Source organism: Cataglyphis hispanica, chromosome 3, assembly GCF_021464435.1.
Source record: "Cataglyphis hispanica isolate Lineage 1 chromosome 3, ULB_Chis1_1.0, whole genome shotgun sequence".
NCBI lineage: Eukaryota > Metazoa > Arthropoda > Insecta > Hymenoptera > Formicidae > Cataglyphis > Cataglyphis hispanica.
Window position 1 is genome coordinate 3,018,371 of NC_065956.1, and position 27,333 is coordinate 3,045,703.

At 30.9% G+C, this 27,333-nt stretch overlaps 1 protein-coding gene across 3 annotated transcripts in view; it reads left to right on the plus strand.

The window, feature by feature from the left end:
* Window positions 1-3,105: 3,105 nt before the first annotated feature.
* LOC126848300 (breast cancer anti-estrogen resistance protein 1) overlaps window positions 3,106-27,333 on the plus strand; it is a 61,280-nt gene continuing 37,052 nt past the window's right edge. For all 3 annotated transcript variants that reach the window (XR_007687243.1, XM_050589087.1, XM_050589088.1), the window contains exon 1: window positions 3,106-3,535. Coding sequence is in view for 2 of the 3 variants with exons in the window: in XM_050589087.1 (XP_050445044.1) it covers window positions 3,443-3,535 (93 nt within the window). In the remaining variant the exon portion in view is untranslated. The remainder of the gene's footprint in view (window positions 3,536-27,333) is intronic.

The window sequence follows — 27,333 nt, forward strand, 5'->3', positions numbered from 1 at the left end:
TTCACTGCACTTTAATTTGCAATCACTACGATGAATGGATATGCAAACGAAAGATTGAATCAGATTCAGTCATCTGTGGAAGCCGACTGTTAATTATTCCGGAAGTTTGACGATGCAGTTAAAGGCGATCTCGTTGGCAGAACACGGGATGTAGGTCATAGAAAGTTGCACAAGGAAAGTGGCCCGCGATTTTAATTTAAACCGTTGGTTCATGCATGCAATACGAAAAAGGATAACCTCGCCATGCGGACTTTGAAGTGCAAATTATAATTTAAATAAAATGTTCGCGCGTACACAAAATGGCACAAAATGTAAATCAAATAGGCATATTATATAATATAAAATCCTAACACAGAATAACAATATGAAATATATTTAAAAATAAATGTTCTGCAATATAAAACAGATTTGAAATATTTGAAACAATTTTAGTATGAATATTTTTTTATTAAAGCATAAAATTAATATTTTTAATTGTTTTTTAAAGAAATTACTCTCAATAAAAATATACTCATTTTATCGATACATATTTTTCATATATCTCTAAAAAGCATTTCCGAGTATATCTTTACGTAGAATATATCTATGTAAAATTTTTAGTCTCTTTTCATCTATGCATAATAATGTACACTGAGACTGATAAGAACATAAGGCACTTTGTGCGATAGCGTAGCAATCTACAAAGAAGGATAACGTTAAGATGTGATAATTAAGAATTTTACCTTTCAAATGCAAATATTCTTATCGAAGAGAGTAGAAAGAAGTGCATTCTCACGGAAGAAACCGTATTTCTGTATCGCATTAACTTTTAAAATTGCATAAAGGTAAACTTAAAAGGTAACATTATATGTCAACGTCATAGTATTTTCTCTTTATGTTGGATGATTCAAAATAATTTTTAATAAGTATTGAATCATAAGAAAAGTCGAATTGGGAGAAAAAAAATTAATTAATATAGTCAAATATTGTTATTTTATATCATATTATCAGATTTGTACATTCGATAGTAAGCGATTCGAAATATCGCGACGATATCATATTTGACAGTGATATTCAGTGGAGATTCATTCACTGTGACTCATATGTCATGATGTAATCATTTTACTTATCGCAGCTATAAACAGGTGTGTGGCATTCCGTGTGGAAATCCCGTCTCGCTGTCAGCCGATTTTTATTTAGCATCTTTATGCAAAAAATGTGCTTTATTTTTTGTAATCTTATCAATATATTATCATTGTTCAACATACTATTTATTATATAATGTTGTATGATAAGTGTGAAATAATCTTGAATATAATAATATTATAATTATGGTCTTGACTTAGTAATATTTTATTCTTTTGTCCACACACATTTAACAAATATATATTTTATATGAATTTAATAAAAACATATGATTGAAAAATAAATTAAGTTTGCATTTTTAATGTAATAATTTACATGATATTATAACAGTTTAATTTACTTTTCGTGCAACTACTGTTGCACAATACAAAGCACCTCACCATAAACATTTCAAATAATAACGTTTAATATCCTTAGTACGCTTCTCAATAATAACACAATTTAAATGGTATTAAAAAATTCAGCGTGAATGAACGCGCGTAAAATTTATAGAATTGACGATGGTCACAGCGAAATCTTTCTTGTTCGATGTTCTCATAAATTTTTACAATTTGACAGATACAAATGCCTGGCGCGATGGCGCGAATTACATTATCGTTATTCCCGCCTCAGTTTCTGACATTTCAAAGTATTCTGTGGAGACGGCGTGGAAAAAAGAATAATATAATGGGCCATGGTCCTTGGAAGGACCGGTTGACGTAACCGGTCCACTATTTTTAACCACGTCCTTTTGTTTCACTTTTTGCTGACACTCTCGTCTTTATTCCCGTTTCCTTCCTACGCCTCCGCGTGAATAAAAAAAAAACCATTCTAGTTTCTACACCTTTCTTTTTTCCATATTTATTCAAAGTTGCTTGAAACAGAGATTAAAGAGATAGATTAAAGAGACAGATACTGCTAATTTTAGTCTATATTACAAATACAAAATGTATATTAAGTACAGATTTATATATGAATTTTCATGTTTATATTTATAATAAATTACATTTGTAGAAAAGCCCTATCAACAAAAAAATGTATTTAAATTTTAATAATACAGTTTTCACAAAAACTTGAATCGCTTTTTCTTCAATTGTATTAAATAAATTATAGAAATTTATGAATGTGCCTAATAAATACTTGATAAAACATTCTTGCGTATGTATATCAGAAATAGTCGAAATGCTTTATCCGTAAATATTTTACCAAAAATCTCTATCTAATAATGCAAACAATTGTTAAAAAAATGCGAATAATAAAATAGAGCAATCTGAGATTGCACGTTTATTAAACATAAAAGTACAGTTACTTAGGTAAACGCGGGAGAGAAAGGAATTTGTCATTTGCAAGGCAACTTTAGATACCATTACGTTATTTACGAGACAACCGTTACATGATGAATACGAATGCGAGCCTGATATACGTAAAAGTGCAAAGAAAAACTATATAAAATTCCTAATTGTATTATATCTTTGTTCTTTCATTAGATTTGTTAATATCTTTTTACAGACACAAACATAACGTCAGATATTGTATTACTATAATAAAATCTTTTTTATAGTCAAAATCACAAAATTTTAAGAAATATTTAAAATAATTATTTATATTTTTTGGTGCTAATAATATTAGAATCGTAAAATTCTGTGATCTTTTAAAAGAATAATTGATGCAATTATTTTTTCTTTTCTCTCAATGTGTGTGTGTGTGTGTATGTGTGCGCGCGTTTTACAACAAAAATCAAGTCAAACATTAAGTAAAAGTAAAGAAGACTAAAGTTCGATTTTCTCTTGCAATGTGATAACAAAAACTACAGAGAAATACATATTATTGTTATCCAACAAATATTCGAAACGCCATATAGCGCGTATACATACAATATAGGTATTGAAAGGGATGACAGCCGTTCGGCCGTCTCCGGCAGCACTCGGCAACGTTCGGCGATGCTCGGCTCGCGCAGCTACACCGCCCGGACCGAAGTCAGTCACGGTCAGTCCTCGCGCACACCTCGTAGGGGAAGGACGTTCGTCTCGTCCTGTCACTGTCGGCGAACTTCGATGCGTTCGGGAAAAAGATTTTCTCGACCGGTGAATTCTCGCGAATATTCTGATCGCTATCGCGGCTTCAAACGATGCTCCAAAACGTCGGTCGCGTGAGTGCGGGGATTTAATTTCGATACTGTACAGTGGCGAAAACCAAGCAGTGAGAACGGACGAAGAGAGGGAGAGTGAGAGGAGGACGAACGGTTGTGCGACCCGTGATCGATCCCATAGTGTGTCTCGTTAAGGTGTTTTTTTCGCGATTTCTCGTCGCTGATCTCAATGATCGCGTGTGTCGATAAATGGCTTTGACTCGTGGTGTGCTCGCAAACGACAGAACGCCCGCAACGATGCTGCCGCAGACACCTGACATCATCCCAACTACGCTGAACCAAGTAAGTAGTAGCGGTACATGTATTACGTTAGGCGCGCCGGTCATTCCGATTGAAGTCGGTCGAAATTTCGAGTTTAAATTTCTGTAGTGTCGTACAGGCGCGTATATTTTGTACGTAAATTTTTTTTACATGCAAACACTAATCATTAAATTTATTAAAAATTTTTCTCGAGCGAATTTATATGACGCTGTCATTGAGCGTATATTTGGTAGCTTAAAGTTTACGATATTGAATGAGATATCGAAATACAGATTATTTTTCAACTAACGGAATGCGAACGCATTTTTTGTTACGATGTTACTTCCGATAAAATTCCGAAAAATTATTAATTGTTTGATAGTATTTTACTACTTTATTCTTATCAATATAATATTGAGAGATCCTAAATGATAGAAAAAAGATATTAACAGAATAATCCCAGTCAAATGGCATAATGCATTTATCCATATCTATAGCACCGCGAAATTTGAACTCGTCGAAAATAAATCGACGAAATAAGGTTTACGATTTAACACAAAAAAATATTTTTCATGGAAAATATTATACGATAACACATAATAATATACATAATATTTGACAATATCATATAAAATGTGATTATGTCTGGTAGTTAATAGCTGGATTTAGCAATTTTCGACTGGTTGCAGTTAAATTATTTTAAATCGTCCTACTTTATTACAGTTACGTACGCGATTAAATTGCGGTTCGATCAGTCGTGAATCGTACAAAATTTTAAAGCTCCGTTACGTAGACGGATTACGTATGTTCCACGTATAGTGTGCCAGGTAGAAATTGATTAACCTTGGAATGTTGTCATGGTTTGGTGGTGTCTGAACGAAACGATCATCTTAAGGTTAAGTCGAACTTAGGACCAGATTATGAGATCTCGGGAGAGAAATAACGTCCGATATCATTCGGCGGATATAATTAGTTCAATCGAATGCATCTAAAACACAGATCACATCCAATATCCATTTTAGTTATTCTAAGAAATTTAATTCAAAATTTTTGTCCATTTATTTGCTTGTAAATTTTACGTTATTGTAGAACTTGCTTTTAATGTGAGAATACTAGTTACATTTTTTTTTTAATAGTTGTTAACTAACAGATTGATTGCATGTATGATGTGTCTTAAAAGTTGCTACAATATGTAAAGAATCTTAAAAATAAATTTTGTTTTATCTGATTTTATAATGTTATATATATATATATATATATATATATATATATATATATATATATATATGTATAAAACTTTTTAAAGAATTTTTTTGTCTAAGATAAAATATTGACAGTTATTAGAAGCTATTTTAATAAATATATTTTTAGCGTTTTGGAGTTTAAAAAGAAATTTCTTTTGGTTACATCGTCACTTTTTCTATAACGGGAATATATATATTTAGAAGCTCTAATAATTTTCTTGTTCAAATCATGATGAAGATAATGATGCTTCTCGTTAAAAATACTCTTCGATTATCTCTTCCACAATCTTCCGTAAATGTCGGCGATAAAATTCGAGTTGTCAAACAATATATGTATATGCAGACAGTTTACATGTCACTTGATGAGAAGCTATATAGCGAGAGGCAGACAACGTGATCGATAATAACCGGAAGGTTTTGCAAAGGTCTGCCCGTTGCAGACGACACGACATTGACAACATTGACATTTTATCATATAAAAGTGGTTGGAGTGGTTCTTTATATTATTCTCTTGCGCGAAAAATAATCGATCGAATAGATTTTTTACGAATCAGTTTCGAAAAAGAATCGAATTCGAAAAAATATGGCTTATCATCATATGACAGTATTAATTTTTTCAAAATAATGACGTGTGGAAATAAGTTATACTTTTAGAGTAGAAAGTGTGTACATTAATTTCACAAGAAAAAACTTTTGAGCTGTTTTAAAATTTATTATCTCTATAGATTTTCTATAGATTTATCTCTATATATTTTTATAGATTTATCTCTATAGATTTTTATTTACGTCAAAATATATTGAAAAGATAAAAAAACGGATGTAATTTTGAAGGAAATTTATCGAGATTTCAACAAGTAGATCGTAAATTGATAATCCCACTTTCATAAATTTTTTAAAGATGACGCAAAAAAAGAATTTTGTGATGGTTCATTCATTCTACTAACAATAAGTAAATATATTCTTATACAATTGAGAATAATTTTCCTCCAAAGTATATTAGAGTGAAATCGATTTGTGCGATATAATTACGTGAATAATAATTCGCGCGATTGAAATTCACTATTGAGCCTGAATCAAGGGCGTTGTTGCTACAAAACAATTGCAGCATACATTTTTCACATATCGTCAGCGTGTCGGTTTCGAAATGCCAATTGCTTGTCCCAGACCGAGTTTTGCTAGGTCAGAAATTAAATCATTCAATAACAACGTGATGTAATATATTATGGCATGTTAAATTTAAATTTAAATTTAAATTTAAATTTAAATTTATTATACACGTGAAAATCGATTGATAATGACACTTGTAATGAATTTTACTTGCCAACTAAACTGCTTTTTAAAAATTGTCTCTTCATTTAATTTTTTTTATCAATGCCAAAGAATAATACCGTGTAGCACATTATCAAATAAAAATAGACAGACAAATATTGCCAATGTGATATAAAAATTAAACAATTATATATAGTTATATAATAAAAATTTGAAAAATTTTGATTTTAAAATATAAAATTAAAAAAAAATCTCAAGAGAAATCAATAGAGATAAAGAAAGATTTTTTATTACTAAATAAAATTATTTTATGTTTTCAAATCATATTCAATAAATTAGATTTTATTAAAATTTACACTAGACAATTTTTTTCTCGCATATATATTCGTTCGCGCCATTGACTTTTCTACGTATTCGCGATAACTCGAAAGGCACCATACGTTTCGCTACGTTCTGTTTGTCCATGTCTGATTTCGTCGTAAGTGCCTTCTCTTCTGACGATGAGACACACGCCGTTCTCCGCTCAGGTTTATCGTTCGTGGAAGGTGCGTGACGTACTCCGCATGAGAATTCTTGAGGTGGGCCTTATCGATTGTTTCGAAAGCTGATGTTAAACAAGGCAGGACCTCGTGTAGCCTCCGTACACGATGCTCCTCGCGAAACATACGTGACTGCAATCGTGCGAAACGCATGTAATAATTATTTCCGTTGAATCATTGTCTTGTAATTTTTCCATTCTGGCATTCCTTCAATGTCATTTGAAAGCTTGTTCTTTTACGTGTTTATTTCTATAGAGCAGTATCCCGAAATAAATATCTAAAATTTAATAATTTTTTTTCTTGCAATTGATCCATTATCAATAATTACTAATTTTTATTATAGCACTTGTTATGTCGATCTAATTGAGATTTTTATATTCAAAATTAATTGTGATTTATTTTTTTATCTTTTTTTATATCTTAAGAACAGATATCTTCTAAAAGATTTATTTTTTTTACAAGAAATATATTTTTTAATTTGTACATCAAGATATAATTATTAATATCTCTCAATTAAATTTAGTTATTTTCAACATATGTTAAAAAATAATGTATGGAAAAGATTCAAATTGTAAAATTGCTGTTCTTTTATCGCCGCTTTCGAAGATAATTAACGTAATCGATAACACGAATATGCAAGTTACTTTTATGATAAATTAAATTTATAAATTTCATGACGATATTTTACAAGATTATTGGATAAACGAACGTGAAGGCGGGATTGATCCCTCGTGGCCGCTTCCATATTAATAATTAAAAACGGTATTCACTGAAATGATTATGTTAACACCTAGCTGGTATCATCGTATCGCGGCCGCATCTTCAACGTCAGCATTCTCGTCGTCGCGCGAATCTGTCGTATGTGCTTTATGCAAATACCGCTTTATGTAAATGTCATCGATGTCACGGTCTTTACAGAAGTTACTGCGAATAAGTCAAGCGTTGCTTAACATTTACAGCGAATAATGCATTGTTGCGAGATTAAATGCGGCAGAAGCGCAGCTTCTGGAATTAATTCCCTTTTCTGGCTGAAATCTTCAAAGAATCACGAATACGCTGCTTTCCAACCGTAAACTGTAAAGACGGCAAAGCGGGCAAGCAATATAATTTGCATAAAACTCTTCAATATCTCTAAAGCTACAGATGTAGCTATTAAAAATTTTGCATAAATATAAATAAAGATTGTGTAATCGAGACATGCCGGTGGTATTTCGCGCGCGCGCGCGCGCGTGTGTGTATTAGCACATCACATTAAAGCAACAATCAGGAAAGATTATAGTGTATTCTTTACCGGAAGAGATTTTTTTTTTTAAATAAAGGAAAGAGAAGGAGAGAAATAATTGATCGTACTTTCCGAAATAATTGTGAGAAACTGGATATGAGATGACATTTCAATAGTACACGCGAAAATACGTGAGAACTTTAGGATTATTGCGGTTAGACGAAGAGAGAATAATGATTTTATAATGACTATAGATTTTATATTTTTTGCATATGTTTCGTGTTACGTAATAATAATACGGCTAAACTTCTCGTCGTGTACATTATTATTTATACAATATTATGCATTATGTAAATTCTTCAAAATGGAACCGGCATTCTCGTCGAAGAGTTAAATTTAATATATTTTTCTACAAATGTTTGATTTTATTATTAAAATCACAAAAACCGAGAAATTTTATAAATTAAAATTTTATATCTTGTATCGTTCTTTAAAATAGTTTGAATTATATAGAAATATAATACTTTTTTTATTATTAGAGAGAAATAGCTTGTTATTTTTAAATGTTATATCCGTTGAATTTACATATAAATTAAATATTGAAGTAATAAAAAAGAAGTAATAAAAAAGTTTTCAAATTTATCTTATTACCGAATTTCGCGAGATATTCCATTATAGATTTTTGCGAAATATACAGTTAAATCTGCAATTATGCACACATTTTCAGTTGTCGCGAAATAATAAAAGCGAATCATTGCATGCATTTATATTATAAACGCATTTACATTTTTTTGTATGATAATCCATAACTTAAAATAATTACGAGTAAAATCCAACTTTGATTCTTGAATATATATTGTGTTCAGATAATGTTTTTTTTTACAATCCTGATATCTTAAAAGCTTGAGAATGAGATGCCTTATATTTGATAACATTTTTCGTAAGATTATCTTCGGCCTAATTTAGTTGATTATGCACGTTTTTTAATAAAAAAACATTATCGCTTAATTATAACGCTACCGTAAGGGCATCGCTATTATCGTAACAGGCATGTTCAACTATGACTGATAATTATCGATCGGTTGATATGTATCGGATTGTAGCGTGGGTATTAAGGCGGAGCGAAATTCTGAAATTAAACTCTGAAAATATTAATGAATAAATCTGATGCGTAATTAAGAGTCCCAGAGAAGTTCGTTTTGTATCGAATGTGCAGCTCTTTGATCTTTGCTTTTTATCTTTATTAATTTAATTTCATAGTAATGGAGAAAAAGAAGAGAAAAGGAAAGAAAAATGCTCTTTGCGTGAAAAAAAAAAATTAAAAGAAAGTAAAAGAAATTATTCAACAAATAAGCATAGCCAAAAATGGATAAAATAACGTTATAGAAAAATTTAAATAATTATATTTTGATCATCTCACACGATAGCAAATATAAACGATTGAAAACTCTGGTTATGTAAATCAAGGTGTGTTGATTTACAAGAAACGATTTTATTGCGTACCGAAGCGTAACTATGTCTATCATTATAATTAAATTTGCGACTTATATCGTTCATATATTCAAGAGAAGGTTCAATTTATCGAATACTTAATTGCGAGGGTCTTTCGGATTAATAAATTAAAGCGCGTTTATCTAAATCGTCGCCACGATAATTATATCATGTCGTACAAAGTAACTGGAATCGTCGCGAAAAATCGCTTCAAGCGTGTCCTGGATTAATTAACAATTTTTTACTCTAATTAGATTGACCGCCGGTTATCCCTATGAAGCAAGACTCCCAAGCTGTATATTAACTCTAAATAATCCGATGCGATTAGAGTATCGGCGAGACGGCCGGCGCGCTTACATGAGAAATAGTGTTGTGTAACTAGTTATGATTGCGTTTGCTTACGAAAGCGAACGTACAGGAACGAGACTTTTTTATTATCCTTCTTTGTCTTGTACATATTTATTATTTTTTTTTCAATATTTATATTTGTTGGAACAGCTTGAGACTCATTAAAATAAAATACAAAAATTTTTGTTTACTTTACAGTTAAATTTTGTCAAGTTTTGATGTATTGAAGACATTTGATATTACGAGAAGTGATTACAAAGAGAATACGAAGATATTATAAGTATCAATAAAAAAGAATCAAAAAATTTACAAAGCTATAAAATACATAGATAGATAATACAAAAACACATAAGAGAAAAAAACCTCGATATAACCTATTTCTCTTGTTACTAAAAAATATATCTTTTATAAAATATTTAATGATTACTAAATAATATCTTTTTTAAGCAATATAATTGCTTTATTAACATATTTGTTTATGTGGCAATTTGGCTAGCTCTCGCGAAGTTTTAAGGCCCATTTAATAAGAACGTATCATCGTGCCAACATTCTGAAGATTGTAACACAATAATTTCGATGTTATACATATTAAAAGGCCCTAACGTGCACATTTTTTTAGGCTGATCGTCATTAATTTGTCAAGCAAAACAAGAAAAAAAAGAAAAAAAATAACATAGTGGCTCGAGGCCCAAAATAATTGGTGATGGTTTTGTTTTAAGACGGGCCGACAATATAATGAGATTTCGCGGTCGACAGTGGCGTAATTAGGGGCGAAAGTGCCCCGTCGATTAAAAGCTTTTACCACCTGCTTCTTCGCGTATTTTAACGCGTTTTACCGTTAGTTGTGCTCGGGATTTCTTACTGCTCATTGGAGAAAGGTGAATGTCGGCATCGGTTTCATGACGAAGAACGAGGGAGGTGGGGGGAGGGAGAGTATGTTGATCCCCCACTTTCCGTAGCTATCAAGTAGAGTATAAATATATATTCGCTAACCGGCATACAGAGCTCATGAAACTGGCATACCAATATGCACATACCTAGGAAATCAAATCTATATATTTAGTGACAATCGTTTCCATTGTAAAAACAAATATCTAAAGATTCTAAAGCAATTTTACTTATTGATAAATTTGATCCCTTCTTATGACATGAAAAAAAAAAAAGAAAAAATATATATATATATACTTAATTTAAAAAGAATGCGTTATGAAAAAGTATATGAAAAAATTTCTTAAATTAATTAAATAAAATATTATTTTTATTTATTTTTCTTAAACAGAGAGAAAGAGAGAGACAGAGAGAGAAATATGGCTATAAAATAAATATTTTAATTGATTGTTAAATATGTGTATGCGCGTGTGGAGTTGCGTGAAAAATCTGTCATAGTATTATGTTATCACATGTGTTCATCTTTTCCACCATTTTTGGCGAAAGCGGATTTTTATTCTGTTATGACATTGACCAGAGTGCCAAGGACTCTTCAAATGGAGAGTAGTTAGAGAGAAGGCTGCGATCGATCGGTCTCGAGGTATGTCAGCGACGTAGACGTATTCCAAAGCCACCCCCTCGTTTATTTTCTTCTCGTTCAAGTTCTTAATTTTAAATGTGAATTTGAAAAAAAATAGATATATTTCTTTTCTCGCAAAAATCTATAATGTAAATGCAAATACTTAGGATATAATGTTAACTATCTCGCATGTATGCAAATAAATTATAATTAGTGCAATGGTTAATTAGGTTATCTTTGACTGGACGATATTTATGTAGTCGTACATTTTTTTCAATCGCGTCTTCAAAACATATTAGTCTTTTAAAATCATTATTGACATTTGTGCAGTTGATAGCGTTTAATCGAAAGATAGCTGTTTGATTATTATAGATTACCAGGCAAATCGGTACCATATCGTATGTGATATCAGCTTTAAAGAGATTCTATTCAATTCGATATTATATTTTGCTGAAATTCAATCTTGCAATTAAAATAAATGTATAAACACAATGTTGGTCAAATACACATTTATAGGAATCAAATAAAAATCCAGAAAAGAAAATATATAATTGGTAATGGAGAGCGTAGGATTTTTATTAATCGGAGTGTCCAGTAGAATATTTATTGAGAACCTCAACTGGAAAATCTTGTCACGCTAGTTTCCTTGAGAAATCCTGACAGTCGATCGATTGTTTCCGCTTTCAACGAGTACGTTTCACATTCAGTGTTAGCAACAAGTTGTCAAACTGCATTTCGCTCTATTCGCAACTGTCGTTAACTGTTCCCAATGAAGATAGACAATGGATTACATAATGACGACGGTTTCTTGTACAATCAACTGCTACTCTTAAATGAATCGCGCAATTTACAGCGTGTTTATTTTTATTTCGGTTTAATTAAATTATTACACACACGCAGGCATGTATATCAGCGTCTATTATATAAAAATATATTTATTTACGAGTTACATATTTGTACAAAGATTGTAATTCGTCGGATTATCGATCCACCTACATTCGGAATATACCGATCTTGCCAATATACATGGAGGGGATAATCTGTAGCGATTCCCACGGTCTTCGGGATACTTTATACACGCGAGCATTCACGCCTCGCGACAGGACACGCAATCTTTTCAAGATATATTTCTGAAGCATCGGTGGATGCAGGTTGCATCGGAGCGTCTTTCGTGAGCGTTTTTCGAGATGAAGAATCGAATTTTCGCCTGGAAATAGAATGTTATATTTTTAGCATCGCGCATTAATTTACGGTTTCATTTTTTCAGCCTGTCTTTTTTATCGGATTTGTGATACGTCTCGATAATATTTTGCCGTATTTTGCACTGTATTCTGATACGAATAAATGCGCGATTCACTAATGCGTTAACGCGGCGAGATAAACGCGGCTCGTAATTAATTATATTTCGCCACGCGAATAATATGTTTAAAAAATTGATTTTGCGAGAGAATGGTCGGGCGATAAAATTCAACACGGACGCGTGATATTTGCATGATGTAAATGAGATCAGGAATTATAAATTGTGATATTTACTGCAAGCACAGCCCAAAATCGAGTGATAATAATGTTTTGTATCATTATCGCGAAAGTAAAATCTTTAAAAATTGTGATCTTTTTAATATTTACATATATATCCTAGGCTTAAGAATAAATAATATAGAATTATTTAAGAGTTTTTGCTTTACATCTTATAATTATCTTCTTTTGATTTATTTAATATTAATTCATTGTAGTTATAATAAAATTTCGTTTAAATTTCAATTTAAGCTATCCCTACATAAAAAATTTCGCTTCTCTCTCTTTCTGTTGAGAAATAGATATATCTAATTCTTAATTATAATTATACAGTTATGCGGTTTTTCGATTTTTACTTGCATTGTTTTTAATTTAAAATCAACCGCGTAACATATTGCTGGACATGTCCGGCAAATTCTTCTTGAAACATGTTGTAGAAAATCGTGATGCGCGAGAGATGCGGCAGATTATTCCATTCAGACTTCCATGAGCTTTTTTTTTGCTTCTCCATTCAAAGAGACTTCATTGTCGTGTTTGACATATCCTGCGTTATATAGAGCAGGTGCGCGGTTTACCTGCCGCAGGCGGTACTGCTTTTTCATTTTCTCCACTTTGCTGCCTTCACGCTCCACCATCATCGTATCCTCGCTCTTTTCGTTTTCTTCCGCAGAATCTTCTTCGCCGCCGCGACTCCATGAGAATTAATACCGCGCACAAATAAAACGTTCACACGCGGATATATTTCGAACGAATCGGTATTATATACGATGCAACAGTGCGATACGAATGAGAAATGGCTCGATTTATCGTACAATTTCTTAATTTAATTTTTTATTTCAGATTCTAAGACTTACATTTATTGTTCTAATTTATGTTAGCAAATTTTTTATCACATTTTTCTCGATTAAATATATTTTTATCTTAATTTATATTTATTTTAAAATAACGAGGACTGTATTACGTTATTTTTTATTAAAAATAATTCTAGAGAAATGTAATACATAAATTTTCTTTTTTATGACTCGTTAAGATATAATAATATAATTATTAGAATAATGTATTTTTTTATAGCCGTAGAGCACAAAATTAAAACAGCTTTAAAAGGAAGAGGCTTTAAAGTTATTATGTCTCAGAAATAATAACGGAATTTTACATACATTTTATATCGTTATTATCGCTAAGTTATATAATTATGATCAAAATCGGTAAAGCTCACGGGAAGTAAATTTGTCTCTTACAACTTCCTGCGACCTTTATAAACGTTTTATTGTTAGTTTTTTTTTTTAAGGGAAACTGTCCACGGAATCCCCATATTTATTTGAACTGGTTTGGACCACCAGCAATGGTGCGATTGTTCACAAAAAGAACACTAAGAAAGGACTTATATCTCTCTTTCTCTCATCCTCTTTATATTTTTTGAAGAATGATAGGAAAGAATAAAATTACGGACAAGGGTGACAGCGTAACTCATTTTGGTTGCGTTCCATAGAAGCTGGATTATTGTTTTTAACTTAATTCATGTCCACCAGCAACACAACTCATTTTTTATCCGATAATAACGCACTGCAAAATATTATTTCTCTTTTTTATGTAACCACTAGAATAATATAAAAACTATATTGTTCGACAAAAAAATTGAATATATTAGATAAGATACGAGATTAAAATAAAATAAAAAACTAATAAAGTTTGTATAAAATTCTTTTAATAAAATATTAAATTATTAAATTCATGTAAAAAAAAAAATAAGTAACTTGAAATTAATGAATTATGTTTTCTAATAATTTTCCTCGAATTTTTACAATATTTAAATTGAATAATTGATATGTTGTATATACTTATTTTTTAAGATTTATTTACTTACCTAAATGAGCTTATCGAAACAAAGAGGCAAGAGAATTTTCTGATTCAGAGATCAATTCATCAAACGAGAGATAAAATTTTGCTGTTACATGACGGCTCCCATGACAAGTCATCATCCCACGGCTGTAATGTCATGGCGGCGATAGGTCGTGGGTCAAATGACGAAACATTCGTTAGATGTGGGTGAAACTAATTTAACCTTCGCGAGCCATCAGGAAGCATTCGTGTTCCGTCGCCCGCATTAAATTAAGGATCTTTATAGAAATTCAATGATGATTGCGTGTGTGCTTTTTTCGCAACAATGATTTAAAATTTAAATCGCATTAAATAATCCATATAAAATTTATTTCACGAGTCTTAATTATTACACGTCCTAGAATTGGATTTTTATAAATTTTGATTCCGAGATATTTTACTTCCTAATTATTGATAAAAGATGCGCATATAACAAAGACAATTAGAAAATTTAAAAGCCGAGTGTAAAAATAATTCTTTCTTTGCTTTATATAATTCGCTATCGCATTAAATCGCTTCAGTTTTTTCGATTTATAATGAAACAAATTTTATTGAAATTCAAAAGTCAGCTCGAAGTCGAAGACACTGCAATTTCTTATATATATATATATATATATATATATATATATATATATATATATGTAAAGCCTGAGAATGTCCGTCAAATAGCAAAGAAAATTTATTTTCCGATCATCTTGCGCATGCAAGAGAGAGAGAGAGAGAGAGAGAGAGAGAGAGAGAGAGAGAGAGAGAAAGGAAGAGCAGGAATAGGTAAACAATATTTCCTCGTTAACGTAAGAGAGCGGAAGGAGAACCGACATGAATTCCATCAACGAACAACGTTACTGCAGATTCCGAGCTTCCACCCTCTAGCTAGAATCTAATCTTTCGTAGACAGGGGCGATCACGCTAGACGAAGGGTGTGTTTGAGACACCCTCCGGTTTAAAATCTCGTACGAGAGGAAAACGGAGAATTGAGGAACATGCGTCTGGTTTAATTGCTCGTTTATCTCGTCGAGTCGTGGCATCTGTTGCAACGGCGCAAATCTCTGATTAACATAATCCAAGCTGAGCAATAGTGAGCCTTCGGCGAATTATTAACATTAGCATATTTTACATTACACGAAGCATTTAAATGACATACGTACATAACTTTGAATCTTAATTAGAATCTGATTGTTGGTAATTATTGATAACATAATACATTATTCACAATTTATATTTAATAAATATTAAAGCTTTCTTGGATATCAATTTATAGATTTTGTCAGAATAATTTAATTTAATTCACTTAATGTTAATTTATATAATTAAATCAATTATTTTATTTTTATACATATTTACATAATGTATAAGAGAGAATAAATTAAGTATTTATTTCAATAAATTAGTTAAATTAATTTTGAATCAAAGTTATGTATTGCTACAATGAAAAAAGTGATAATTAACTGAATTTAAATATCAATTTTTGAATAGCAGACATGCTTTCTTTGGTCAAGTAATTTGATTGTCTTTTTTACGTTTTCTGCAATGTTTGTGATGAAATTAATTTACTCACCGCTTATTTTAAAGTGTTTTAAGTTATCGTTGCAATTGTACTCTTTGCATAAGATTTTTAACAATATGTCCCAAGTGTTATGTTTGTGCCAGGCACGTTGGCACGCTTTATTTCCGCCTTCCTTCCTCTTTCCACTTTTTTTCTTTCTTTCTGCACTTCCATTTCGCTTTCCTAGTTATATTTTGAAGTCGCCGTCTCGTGGAAAAACCAGTTTATTACCACACGTGCGCGTTTATGACGCCGAGATCACAGACAAATCTATCGCGTATCTTTTCTTGTGGACAATTTTTTTGTGTATGAAATATCTTTGTGAAATCTTGTATTTTTTTTTCTCTAAGATAAATTAAGATTATCACATATCTGTGTCTGATTACATAGATTTTGTCTCAATATTTTTATGAATATATATAATAGATTTATTTTTTTATTTTATTTATTTTATTTATTTTATTGATTTTATTTATTTTATTTATTTTATTTATTTTATTTATTTTATTTATTTTATTTATTTTATTTATTTTATTTATTTTATTTATTTTATTTATTTTATTTATTTTATTTATTTTTATTTTTTTTATACACATTTATAAGGCAATAAAATATAATTTTTTAAATATATTTATTAATAATATTTGATTTAATCGCTGTACATTGAATACAAAAAAAAACGTTAGACGTCAGACGTTATATTCTGCCATGATTGTATGCATAGTATCGATCCATGCGTGGATAAATATCGCGCTTGTAAGATTATCTAATCTTATCATTATTAATGTACGGTGTCCAAGATTGATTGCGTCGAATAAAGTTTGATTCAGTGAATAACATTGCCAATACATTCGATATATTTTATTAAGTTTTGCGAGAAATCTTTATTCGTATACTTGTCTCTTTTTAATTTCCTCTTTTTTTCATTTGTTTGTGTAATTTATGATATCGAAAAAAGTATATAAATATAACATATAAAGAATTTGTATGAATTCCAATATATGCTAATTCTGAAAGAAAATAAAAAATAAAAATTGAAAGAGAGGAATTAAACACATCTTTGATCTAGAAATAAAAATAAAACCGCAGTACGATGTGCCACAAGAGAACAATCAAATGCTATCGTGTCGTAAAACAAGTCTGAAAACATCTATATTATAAATTACATGCTATATTCTTTATATTCATTTATTATTTAAATATAATATATTTTTTTTAATTCGATAAACTGTGAAAAAGAAGATATCTTATATCTTGAGAATTTTTTTTAGTATGAATCATATATATTATCAGAAAGCTATGGGCAAGGAATGAAAGTAATTAGACATGAATTCTTTCTTTTAGCTGAACATTCGTAATTCTTTAAAATTATCTAAAAATTTAGAATCTTGTTTCCCAATTAGATCACTTCTAATAGAATGATATAATCGTAAGATGTCAACAAGACGTAATCTTATCTAAGAATTATTTAACAGCAAAGATTTAAGAACACCGCGGATGGTTAGTCCTTCAAATGTCCTGAGAGAGCCTGATATAAGAGCCGTGGGAAAGCTTTCCACGATGTAATTTCGGTCGAGTGCCTTCGCGGATTGCCTCGAAAAGAGGCAACAAACGTTGCCATCCTGGCCGGTTGCCTGACCCGCTTGGATGGCGTATCAAATGGTCGACGAACATGAAAGGATGAGAAATTGAAATCTTCTCGATAGAATCGCGCGATGCGGAAAAAACTCGGGCAATTTTCCACGAGGACAATTTGTTGTTGTCATTAAGATACCCGATAGTTTTGTACATATTCCTTCATGTTCTATATTTTTGGCATCGTCTCGCGAACAGCTTCATTATTTTGTACAATAGCAGCTATTCAGTATTTTTATTTAGCGCAATTGCATATATCATTGTCATTTAATTTAACATTATACACGATTCTTTTTTAAACGGAATCAAGGTATTATCACTACAAAGCGGCAAATAATTGATGATAATTTCGTAGACAGTAATAAATATAACATTGCAATATAAATAATTATAAATTAAAACAATTTATATAATCTGTAATAATAATCTGGATGTTGTTTCCCTTACGAAAGATATTAGCATAAATTATTATCTATTCATTTATTAGAACCAAAACCGATCGAAGAATTTCTCTCTCATATGAAAAGAAATATAAATTGAATATATGATACATATATATACTGACAAGTATGTATAGTACTTATTGTTGACTTTCTCAAATGCCGACTGCTCTCTTGTGCGGCTGAAAATCCGTGATACGTCGTCTGTCGAGCGACGAAACGAGCGAGAATAATTTCTCGCGGAAACTAGCCACGAGGGGGGAGTAGATTAACCCCGGATGCTACGTATGTATACGCGCCTCTACGGTTACTGTTGACTCAGGACTCAGGCTGTTCGGGTGAAATGGTCGGTCGTAATTCGGCGCAAGAGGGGTCGATTGACGTCATACGGCGCGCAACGAGATACGACCAGCCATAGTCAACCGTCGCCGTCGTCGGTATTTTCTCTAATGTCTTTCTCGGCTTTGACAGTTATCGCGTGAAACAGACTCGGTGAATCACGGCGACATTGATTATTTAAAAATGCGACAGCTGATTGGTATGTTTTGTTGGTACGCATTGAGAGAGATATATCTCGTATCCCTTTCTGTATCGGTAATTAAATTTAAATAATTTAATTCTTCTAAAATACGATCTTAAATAATAATGGCTTTTTTTTGAAAAAAAAAAAAAACCGAAATTGATAACTAAATTTATTTATGCGACAATTGATAATTAATTTATCTATAATTTGATTGTATTTTGTCTATTTAATATTGCATTATTATCGCGTTGATTATTTATTTAATTTAGTATCTATTGCAATCGAAACATTTTGCCTTGAATTTTATTAGGACGTTTGATATCATCACATGTTTCAATTGTTCCGTTAAGTTTGAATAGTATCGATTGTATCGGTGTGACAACGCAATTTAAGAATGTGGGCCTACGCGTTGCCGGCACTTTTATCATTTGACTTCATGGTACTATCTCGATAAATTATTGCCGGCTGTTCCGACGTTAAAGAATTATTACGTGCTTACGCCCCTCCGTGAAGGTGCGGTGCGTAGGATCATTCGAGATATCTCTTTTCACTTTGAATAATGCACGCGATGCACTTGCAAGTCGCTGGTGTAAAAGCGCAGTTATATGTCTAAACTAAACTCCATTATCAAGAAGTCTATTTTTCATGCAATAAAAATGCCTTGAATTAAATTATTATTATTTTTTTTTTATTATTCATAGAAATTTAGAGATAAAAACAATCTAAATATATATTTTATTATATATAAATATAATTTAATAAAATTGAAATATCTTCTCGATACCAATGTATGAGCGATTTTAGATGAACATATTTAGAATTTGATAAATAACACGTAGGAAGGACGATAAGAGAGCGGTCAAATATCCGAGATCCGCTCACCTAGCGAGATTGGCACGCTTGAGATTCTCAGTCATGGAGAAAATGAAAATCGATCTCTCACGACGTTCCGTGATCGTTCGTTTTATCCATTAAATTGATCCTATCGAAAAGCATAATAATCATAATCATAACCGTGAGTTAATATTTTCTCATCGATGCGCAAATTTTCCATGTTGCTCTCTCGTTGTCATCGATGATGGTGCGCCGTCTCGTTGATATTCGAAGCCATGGCGTGCGTCGTCGGCAGAAAAGAATCTGATCGATATCAAGCGTGAACGCGGCGCGCGCGCGGCTGATTGGAATATTAATGACGAGGGATGGATGAACGTGAAAGAACGGGGATTATCCGTAGAATTCGAGTAAAGTCTTATCTGCAGTGTGTGAAAAAAGTGTGCGCGTTGAACGCTTTATGCATATATATTTTTATTAACTGCGATGTTTTTATATTGCAAAATAAAGCACAAAATTTTTAACAAAAAATAATTTTTAAGTTTAAGAATTTTTTCTAGATTTTTTAAATAAATTATAGATATAAAAGAGCTTATATTCTTATCAATATTATTAGCTTTCTAATATTCACAAAAAATTTTATATTTATAAATTTTATTATAAATATTATATATAAATTTTAAATTTTATTTTCTTATCGTATAATTAATACATATCATTTTGCATTTTATATAATAATTTTGAAAAATAATTATTTTGAAAAATACATTTTGAATAATTATTTTGATTAAATAATTATTTTGAATAATAATAATTTTGAAAAATACATTTCTTATTCTAGCCAATTTCTATAATATAATAATAATAATTCATATTTACGATTATACATGCCTAATCGTTTCGTAAAGTATAGTTAATTAGGTATAATTTCATAATGCTTCGCGCATCACCATCAATCATTAGATCCGATGAATCTTTGAGAAATCGCAAAGCCATCATGAAAATATGTTACCCGCGCTTTCGCTATTACAAAATTAAATTTCAAGAGTTAATGTACAACGACCACGAGAAATAACGATCTCATCGATAGCAGTCGTCGACCTGCCTCTATGTTCCCAGCAAAGTTCCCGCAATATGTATGCGTATTACCCGCCGTAAAATCTTAAAAGTCTTTTACCGATTTATATATGCGGTTCGCGGCTCAACAGTTGGACGGTTACCAGCTGCAATCTCTTTCTCTCGTGTAGTCTGGAAAGTATTTATTACCGCGCGTATAACCAACGTACTCGTACACTACTTCGCGAGTGCCAGACTTGGATTCTGGATTCTCTTATTTACTGCTCGCGAAAAATACGACCGAAACGCAGCGTCGTTTATCTTCTGCAGGTGATATCCTGTACCCTTCAACTACTGTTCCGCGAAACAGCGGTGTTTTCCGAGCACTCTTTGAGTGTTCCATTATATTTTTAACACTGACAGATATTTTTTTTCTCTCCTACAGAGAGAAAGAGAGGCAGTATTTATTCTCAAAATTTCGATGTAATTGATAGAATTCTGATTCTTCAAAAATATTGATCTTTTAGAAAGAATTTTTCGCGATGCTTTTCGTTCATAAATCTCGAAATGTGATAAATGTTATATCGATACCGCTTATTTGTAGTTCCAGCCAATTAAATATTACTCATTTTATTCTCTGATAAATACATAATGATCCATTTATACACTTCCATCGTTTCGCATCGTGGTTTGCAAACGCATCGTGTTGAATGTCTAGTTATTATTACGCATGACAATGGTATCGTTTAAATTAAAATTAATCGAACCACGATAACAGCATATTTGCTTCAAAATAACTTTATTGCAAAACTGTTTATAATGTATTTGGATTCATAAATTTTGCCACGTACACGTACATATTGGTAAAATTTTAAAAGCTGAATCGTCAGTTCTATAAAAAAAAAAAGATTAATAATATTTACTCAATTAATAATATATGCAAATTCTATTGTTTAAATTTATTCTTGATTTTGCAAATATAGTGTATTATATAATACATCTGCTATTATGTACGATATATTGATAAATTATCAAAATTTTTTATTAAATAATAAATTCAATTTCTTATTAAATTTGGAAAAAATTTTATTTTAATTAGCATTATTAAAATTTTAGCATGTAATTACACATTTGAGGATAGAATTTAATTAAAATGATTCTTTTTTTATAATTTTTGATTAATTTTGAAATGTTTGCCAAAAGAAGATCGCAAAATAAAAAATCGCTGAAGAACTCTAAACTTGTTATTTTCGTCTACGAGGGAGATAGTAGAGAACAGATTCTATCGAATTATCTGTCGATACCCTTCGATTTCACGATTCGTCGATCTCCTCGCCGGAAGCGAGAGAGTTCGATTAACCGGAAATTCTATGAGGGCTAAATCGTTTTCGTGTGTAGTGGATATCTGCTCGTCCTTTACCCGAAATGCCTGCGGTTTGTTTGATTCTAGTTAATTTGTGACATTAGAATCATTTATCGAATGCTTAATCATTTATGCGTGTTATGCAAATTACATTCAGTTACATGAAAAATTTTCTAGTGAGAGATTATACTTGATATGTGTATGCTTTTCTGAGAGTTTTTATTATTGTAATTTTTTTTTCTTTTTTTTCTTTTTTGCTAATTTGCTATAGTATTCAATCTGCGATATCATAATGTTAAGAAATCTAAAGAAATTTTAAGCAAAATTTGTAGTGTAAATCTTGTTTTTCTTTTTTTTTTCAATTCTTTAAAAGAATTTTTGTACTGACATTGAAATACAACATATATACACAATCTTATACATATTTATATTATGTCTTATTTACATATGAAATATAATCTTTGAAAAAGATTGTTATAAAAAGTTTGTGCAATTTTAATAACTGATTTTCAAAATTAAATTTTGTTATACAATCTATTTGAAAAAAGTGTATTTGAAATATTTAAAAACTGACATAATGATAAATCTACGCAAGTAACCAAAAGAGGCTTTGCTTGCGAGAATCACAAAAGAGAATCAAAGTAACCGTAAATAAGTATTTTAAAAAAAACAAATAGAAGAACGGTTAATTATTATTGATTCATTATTCAGTTAGAAACGACATCGCTTGCATTATTTAACATAGTTATCGTACGAAAAATTATGAGCTCGATACATTTGTCTGAAAAAAATATGTCTCCATTAAACGTGTCGTTCAATTTATCAGTAGTTGTGTTTATACAACATATTTGTTCGTTCGACAAGATTTCTCAGAGAGAGATTCGAAAGAAAAAGTAACGAGCATACAGACTTTTCGCGGAGACTTTGAAACCGGAGATGTCTTGGGAAAAATGAAGGCGTTGGTTCGATTAACAGCGATCCGTCGTGATTCTTGAAGTACAAGACGAAGACCAGATCTCGCCATGAGTATCTCGGAGAGTTTCCGAAATTCTGAATAGACCGCTCGTTTGTTTCCACTTCGAAGCTTTTTATTACGGGTAAAGTGCCCTTGATTTTAAAGTAACGAATCACGTACAGGAAGTAAAAGTTACACGCGCTATACTTAAGAGGAGAGTGCACTTGAAAATAAGTGAAACATCAAAATTCTTCTTATCTATAAAAAGTAAATAATTTCCTAAACATATACATATCTTGAATTATATAAAGTGATTTTTAATAATGTCTAAATATAAAGAAAAAATATATATATTAAACGTATAAGAATGGCATCGAAATCTTTGAAACTTTTTTTTATATTATAAAATCATATTTTTCAAGCTTTATATATATATTTTTTTCTAGTCCAGAATCTACTGGTCCAATTTTTATCATTTTTTTTAATTTTATTTAATAAATTATGATTTGAGAATGTCCGGTTTAAAAAAATTGTAATTTTATAAAAAAGAACGAACGACTAAAGACACAAAAATTGACTTTGTGCAAATTATAACGATGCATTTTTTTCTTTAAGAAATATATATTTTCAAATTTTTTTTGTAATTATTATTAAAATATCAAAAAAAAGACGAGAATTGCAATTTACTATAAACTTTTAATAATAATATTTCTGATATACATACACCTTGATATCGAGAGATTAATATGAATAGGCAAAGTTGATATGAGGCATTATAATATTGAAATTATCGAAGGAATGCGGGCGGGCAGAACAGGATAAAAACGATGCAACCCGGGAGAGAAAGATCTCAGCGAAGATAAAAAGCCGACGGAAACGGCAATGGAATCGATACGGCGATGGCGCATCATCGCCATATGAGGATCACGGTGGGATCGCTGCAACGATTCTTATGAATGCAATCCTTATACTCTTTCGAAAGATGTGACAGCTGACAAGCAGCGTCAGATACATTTACAGCGCGATTTTAATGGAACATCCATCTTGATTTTACACTCGGTGCCTCTCGATCGATGCGATTGACACTCCGGCGACATTTGAGCATCTTTGCAAAGTACTCCCAGTCTTCTGTTTGCTTGCATCCTGCCAGTGCACTTGCAGATTATATTGGAATGTCCTTATAATGATCGGTGCATTTAGTTTGATCGTAGAAAAATTGGAGATTACTTGAAATAGTACTTTTTGCAAAGAATATTTTCTTTTTCTATTATTTACTCTAATGAAAAAAAAAAAATATATATATATATATATATATACATATAAAATATATATAATTATGTATTTTTTTTATACAAATATGCACTATATGCTATACTATATTTATATAGTGATTTGTATAAGACAAATAATAACAATTAAGGATATACTTGTGTGTGTGTGTGTATATATATATATATATATATATATATATATATATATATATATATATATAATATGTATATCTAGAATATAATATATTTTAAAATATATTTTAAAATTATGATTCATAAAATTACATGTAATTGTATGTCATTTATAATTGTATGAAATTATTAAATTATAGATACTAAAATTATACGCGTTTTTATAATATCGAGTGCAGTTGTAAAAATATATACGTACAAAAATCGCCGGAGGTCGTTCTTTTATTAAGCTTTCTCAGAATGCAACGGGTTAAAATATACCCGTGCATATGTTATACTACAATGCATTCGTACGGGATTCTCGTGCATTTTAACGACTCTCGCGATCTTTATGCGGATGAATGCCGAGCGCGCCATCGATAATTTGAGGGAGGATTCGCGCGGAAACAAAAGGTAACGCGGAATATGCATCCGGCAGGTATGCATTCGCATGAGGTTTCCATTTCCTATTCGGTTATTCGCAAATGTCGTCGATCGTTCAACTGGATGCGTTTGATATACATGACGAAATGAAAATGCGATAGGGGAGCGCGAATATTTGCTTTCGCGCGCAATCTCGCTTGTATCGAAAAAAAGGGATTTGATTCCAACTCCGTATTGGATTACATGTCTATCTAAATTGTTTATAACGTATCATTTACGTAAAAGATATAGAATGATTAAAATATAAAAAAACACTCGGCGTATATAAAGAAAAGAAAAAACACTGAACATTTTGTGAAACTTATAAAAAAAATTATACGAAAAAATAAAAAAAAAGTCATAAGATTTTATAGGATTAAAATATTAGTAAAAGCTGACAGATACTATTCACACAAATAAATGAATAAAAAATCTGAGATTTTACAGATTTAAAATATTAGTAAAAGGCAATTTATACAAATAAATGATATGTAGCATATAAATTTGATTAGTAAAATTTAGAGGAGCGTCAAAATAAAATTTAAGCATTTAAATATTGAGATTCTATAAATGGGATTAAATTATTTGAATCACGATATACGCTTATTTCATTCTATATTTACTAGAATATCTTAACAAACTCTTTGAAAATTTTTCTTGAAGGATTTATAAACTGGCTTAGTAATATGGCCAAGCCTTTAAAAGTGCTCAGAAAACATATTGTCCTTGGTCTCCTTGAGGATTTGAGGTTCTTTTGCTTTTTTATGTCCGAGTCATCGTCGTCTCAAGGCGTTTAAAATCCGCAACGAAGAAACGACAATGCGTGTAATACAAGACATACGTGGGTGGCCGCTGTGTAGCTCTTGAGAGGTTCCTAAAACAACTGCTTGCAGGATACTGCGATTTTTTATGGAAGTGTCTTCCAAAGTTGCAATAATACTATTGGAATTTTTTATTGAACTAGCACTTCGTTCTAAAAAAACTGAATGAAAAAAAAGTGGAAAGTGTGACAATAGAATATGTGTAACAATAAGAATATGAAGAGAGAGAAAAGAGTTAGACATAAAAGATCTGTTAGATTATATTAATTAAATATTTATTTTAAAACAATATTAATGTTTTAGCTTTATTAATATTAGGATTTAGAAAATATTTGAACAAATATAATGATGGATAAAAAATAATTTCTGATTGCCATGCGTAAAATTTTATAATTAAAATCCTATTCAGCGATAAATTTTAAGCAATATCGTATCATGAATGATGCACAAATTTCTTTTATAGCTATATAATTTTCGATATAATTAAAGTTTAAACACGTTATATTATCTTAAAGTAAGATAAATGTCCCATTGATTAATATTAAAACCAGGCAGCATTATTCTACGAAGATGATAAAAATCACAGCTGTTTCGGATGCATTTACAATATAATAATACAGCAGTAAACTTATATACGCTGAAATAGTGAAATGGGCGAAGTTAAATGAAACTGTCTACCCGATCTTACCACGTGTGAACCAAATGTTACGTCCTGTCATTCACTGGTGCTCAACCTTTAAGCCTGTGAGCCAGTTGTCATTCATGATTTCGCATCTCTACAACCACGAAAGATTCGATAGTCGGAAACGTGACGGTCGAATGGTGTCGATGGTGACATGTGTTATGTCAACAAAAGGAAACAAATACAGAGCTTACATCTTTACTGAAATAAAAGAAAGAAAAATTCAACTTGCAAACGCTCAACTGCTAAACTGATAAGATAATACGAAGCTTTAAACGATTGATGCAAAATGTTATAGTTAATGATTTGACTTTCATCAAATATATGGAGGAGTTTATATATGTATATCCACGCCTTCTAAAAAATGTGAGATTTGTATTTATTTAGGCTTTTTATAAACGTGTTTTAAATTCTGGACATTAAAATTGTTCTCAAACTTACTACTTCCCTTGCAGCTTACTATTAAATTGCATATCCGTTGCAAAAGTACACGCTCGTTCTATGAGGAACATTAAGTATAATGACATACTCTACTGCTCTCTTGCGTAGCAATAATTACTATTATTGTCGCGTTCGGCACACACGCAGAACGAGGAATATACATGTGCATTGCTATATATATTCATACGTAGCATTCCCTCTTATTCACGCGACGAACAGCGAGAATCGACAGCACTCCGCGTGGCCCTTGCAAATTGATTCGGGTGCAGAAACTGGTCTCGTAAACTTGGACCGGCATTTCAGAGACCGGATGCTCTTAATGATCGGCAATTTCAGTATACGTTATGTGAGAGAGCAAGTTTCCACCTTTTCATGTATGTGTGTGTGTGTACAATCATCACCGATTTGAATGGATTTATATACTTTGAGAGAGATACTCATTGTAGTTATAATTATTATAAACAATTAAATAAAAATTTTTTGAGTAAAAATCTTACAATATCAGGATTCCTCATACATCTAAATTATGTAAATTTTTTTGGTACGATCAAAATCCAAAACTTTAATGGGCAAGAAAAAGAAGGAAGAAATTATTGTATGAATATATTTATTTTATCATAAATTCACATTTATACGTATGTGTGTATGTATAAAAATTTTTATAATTGC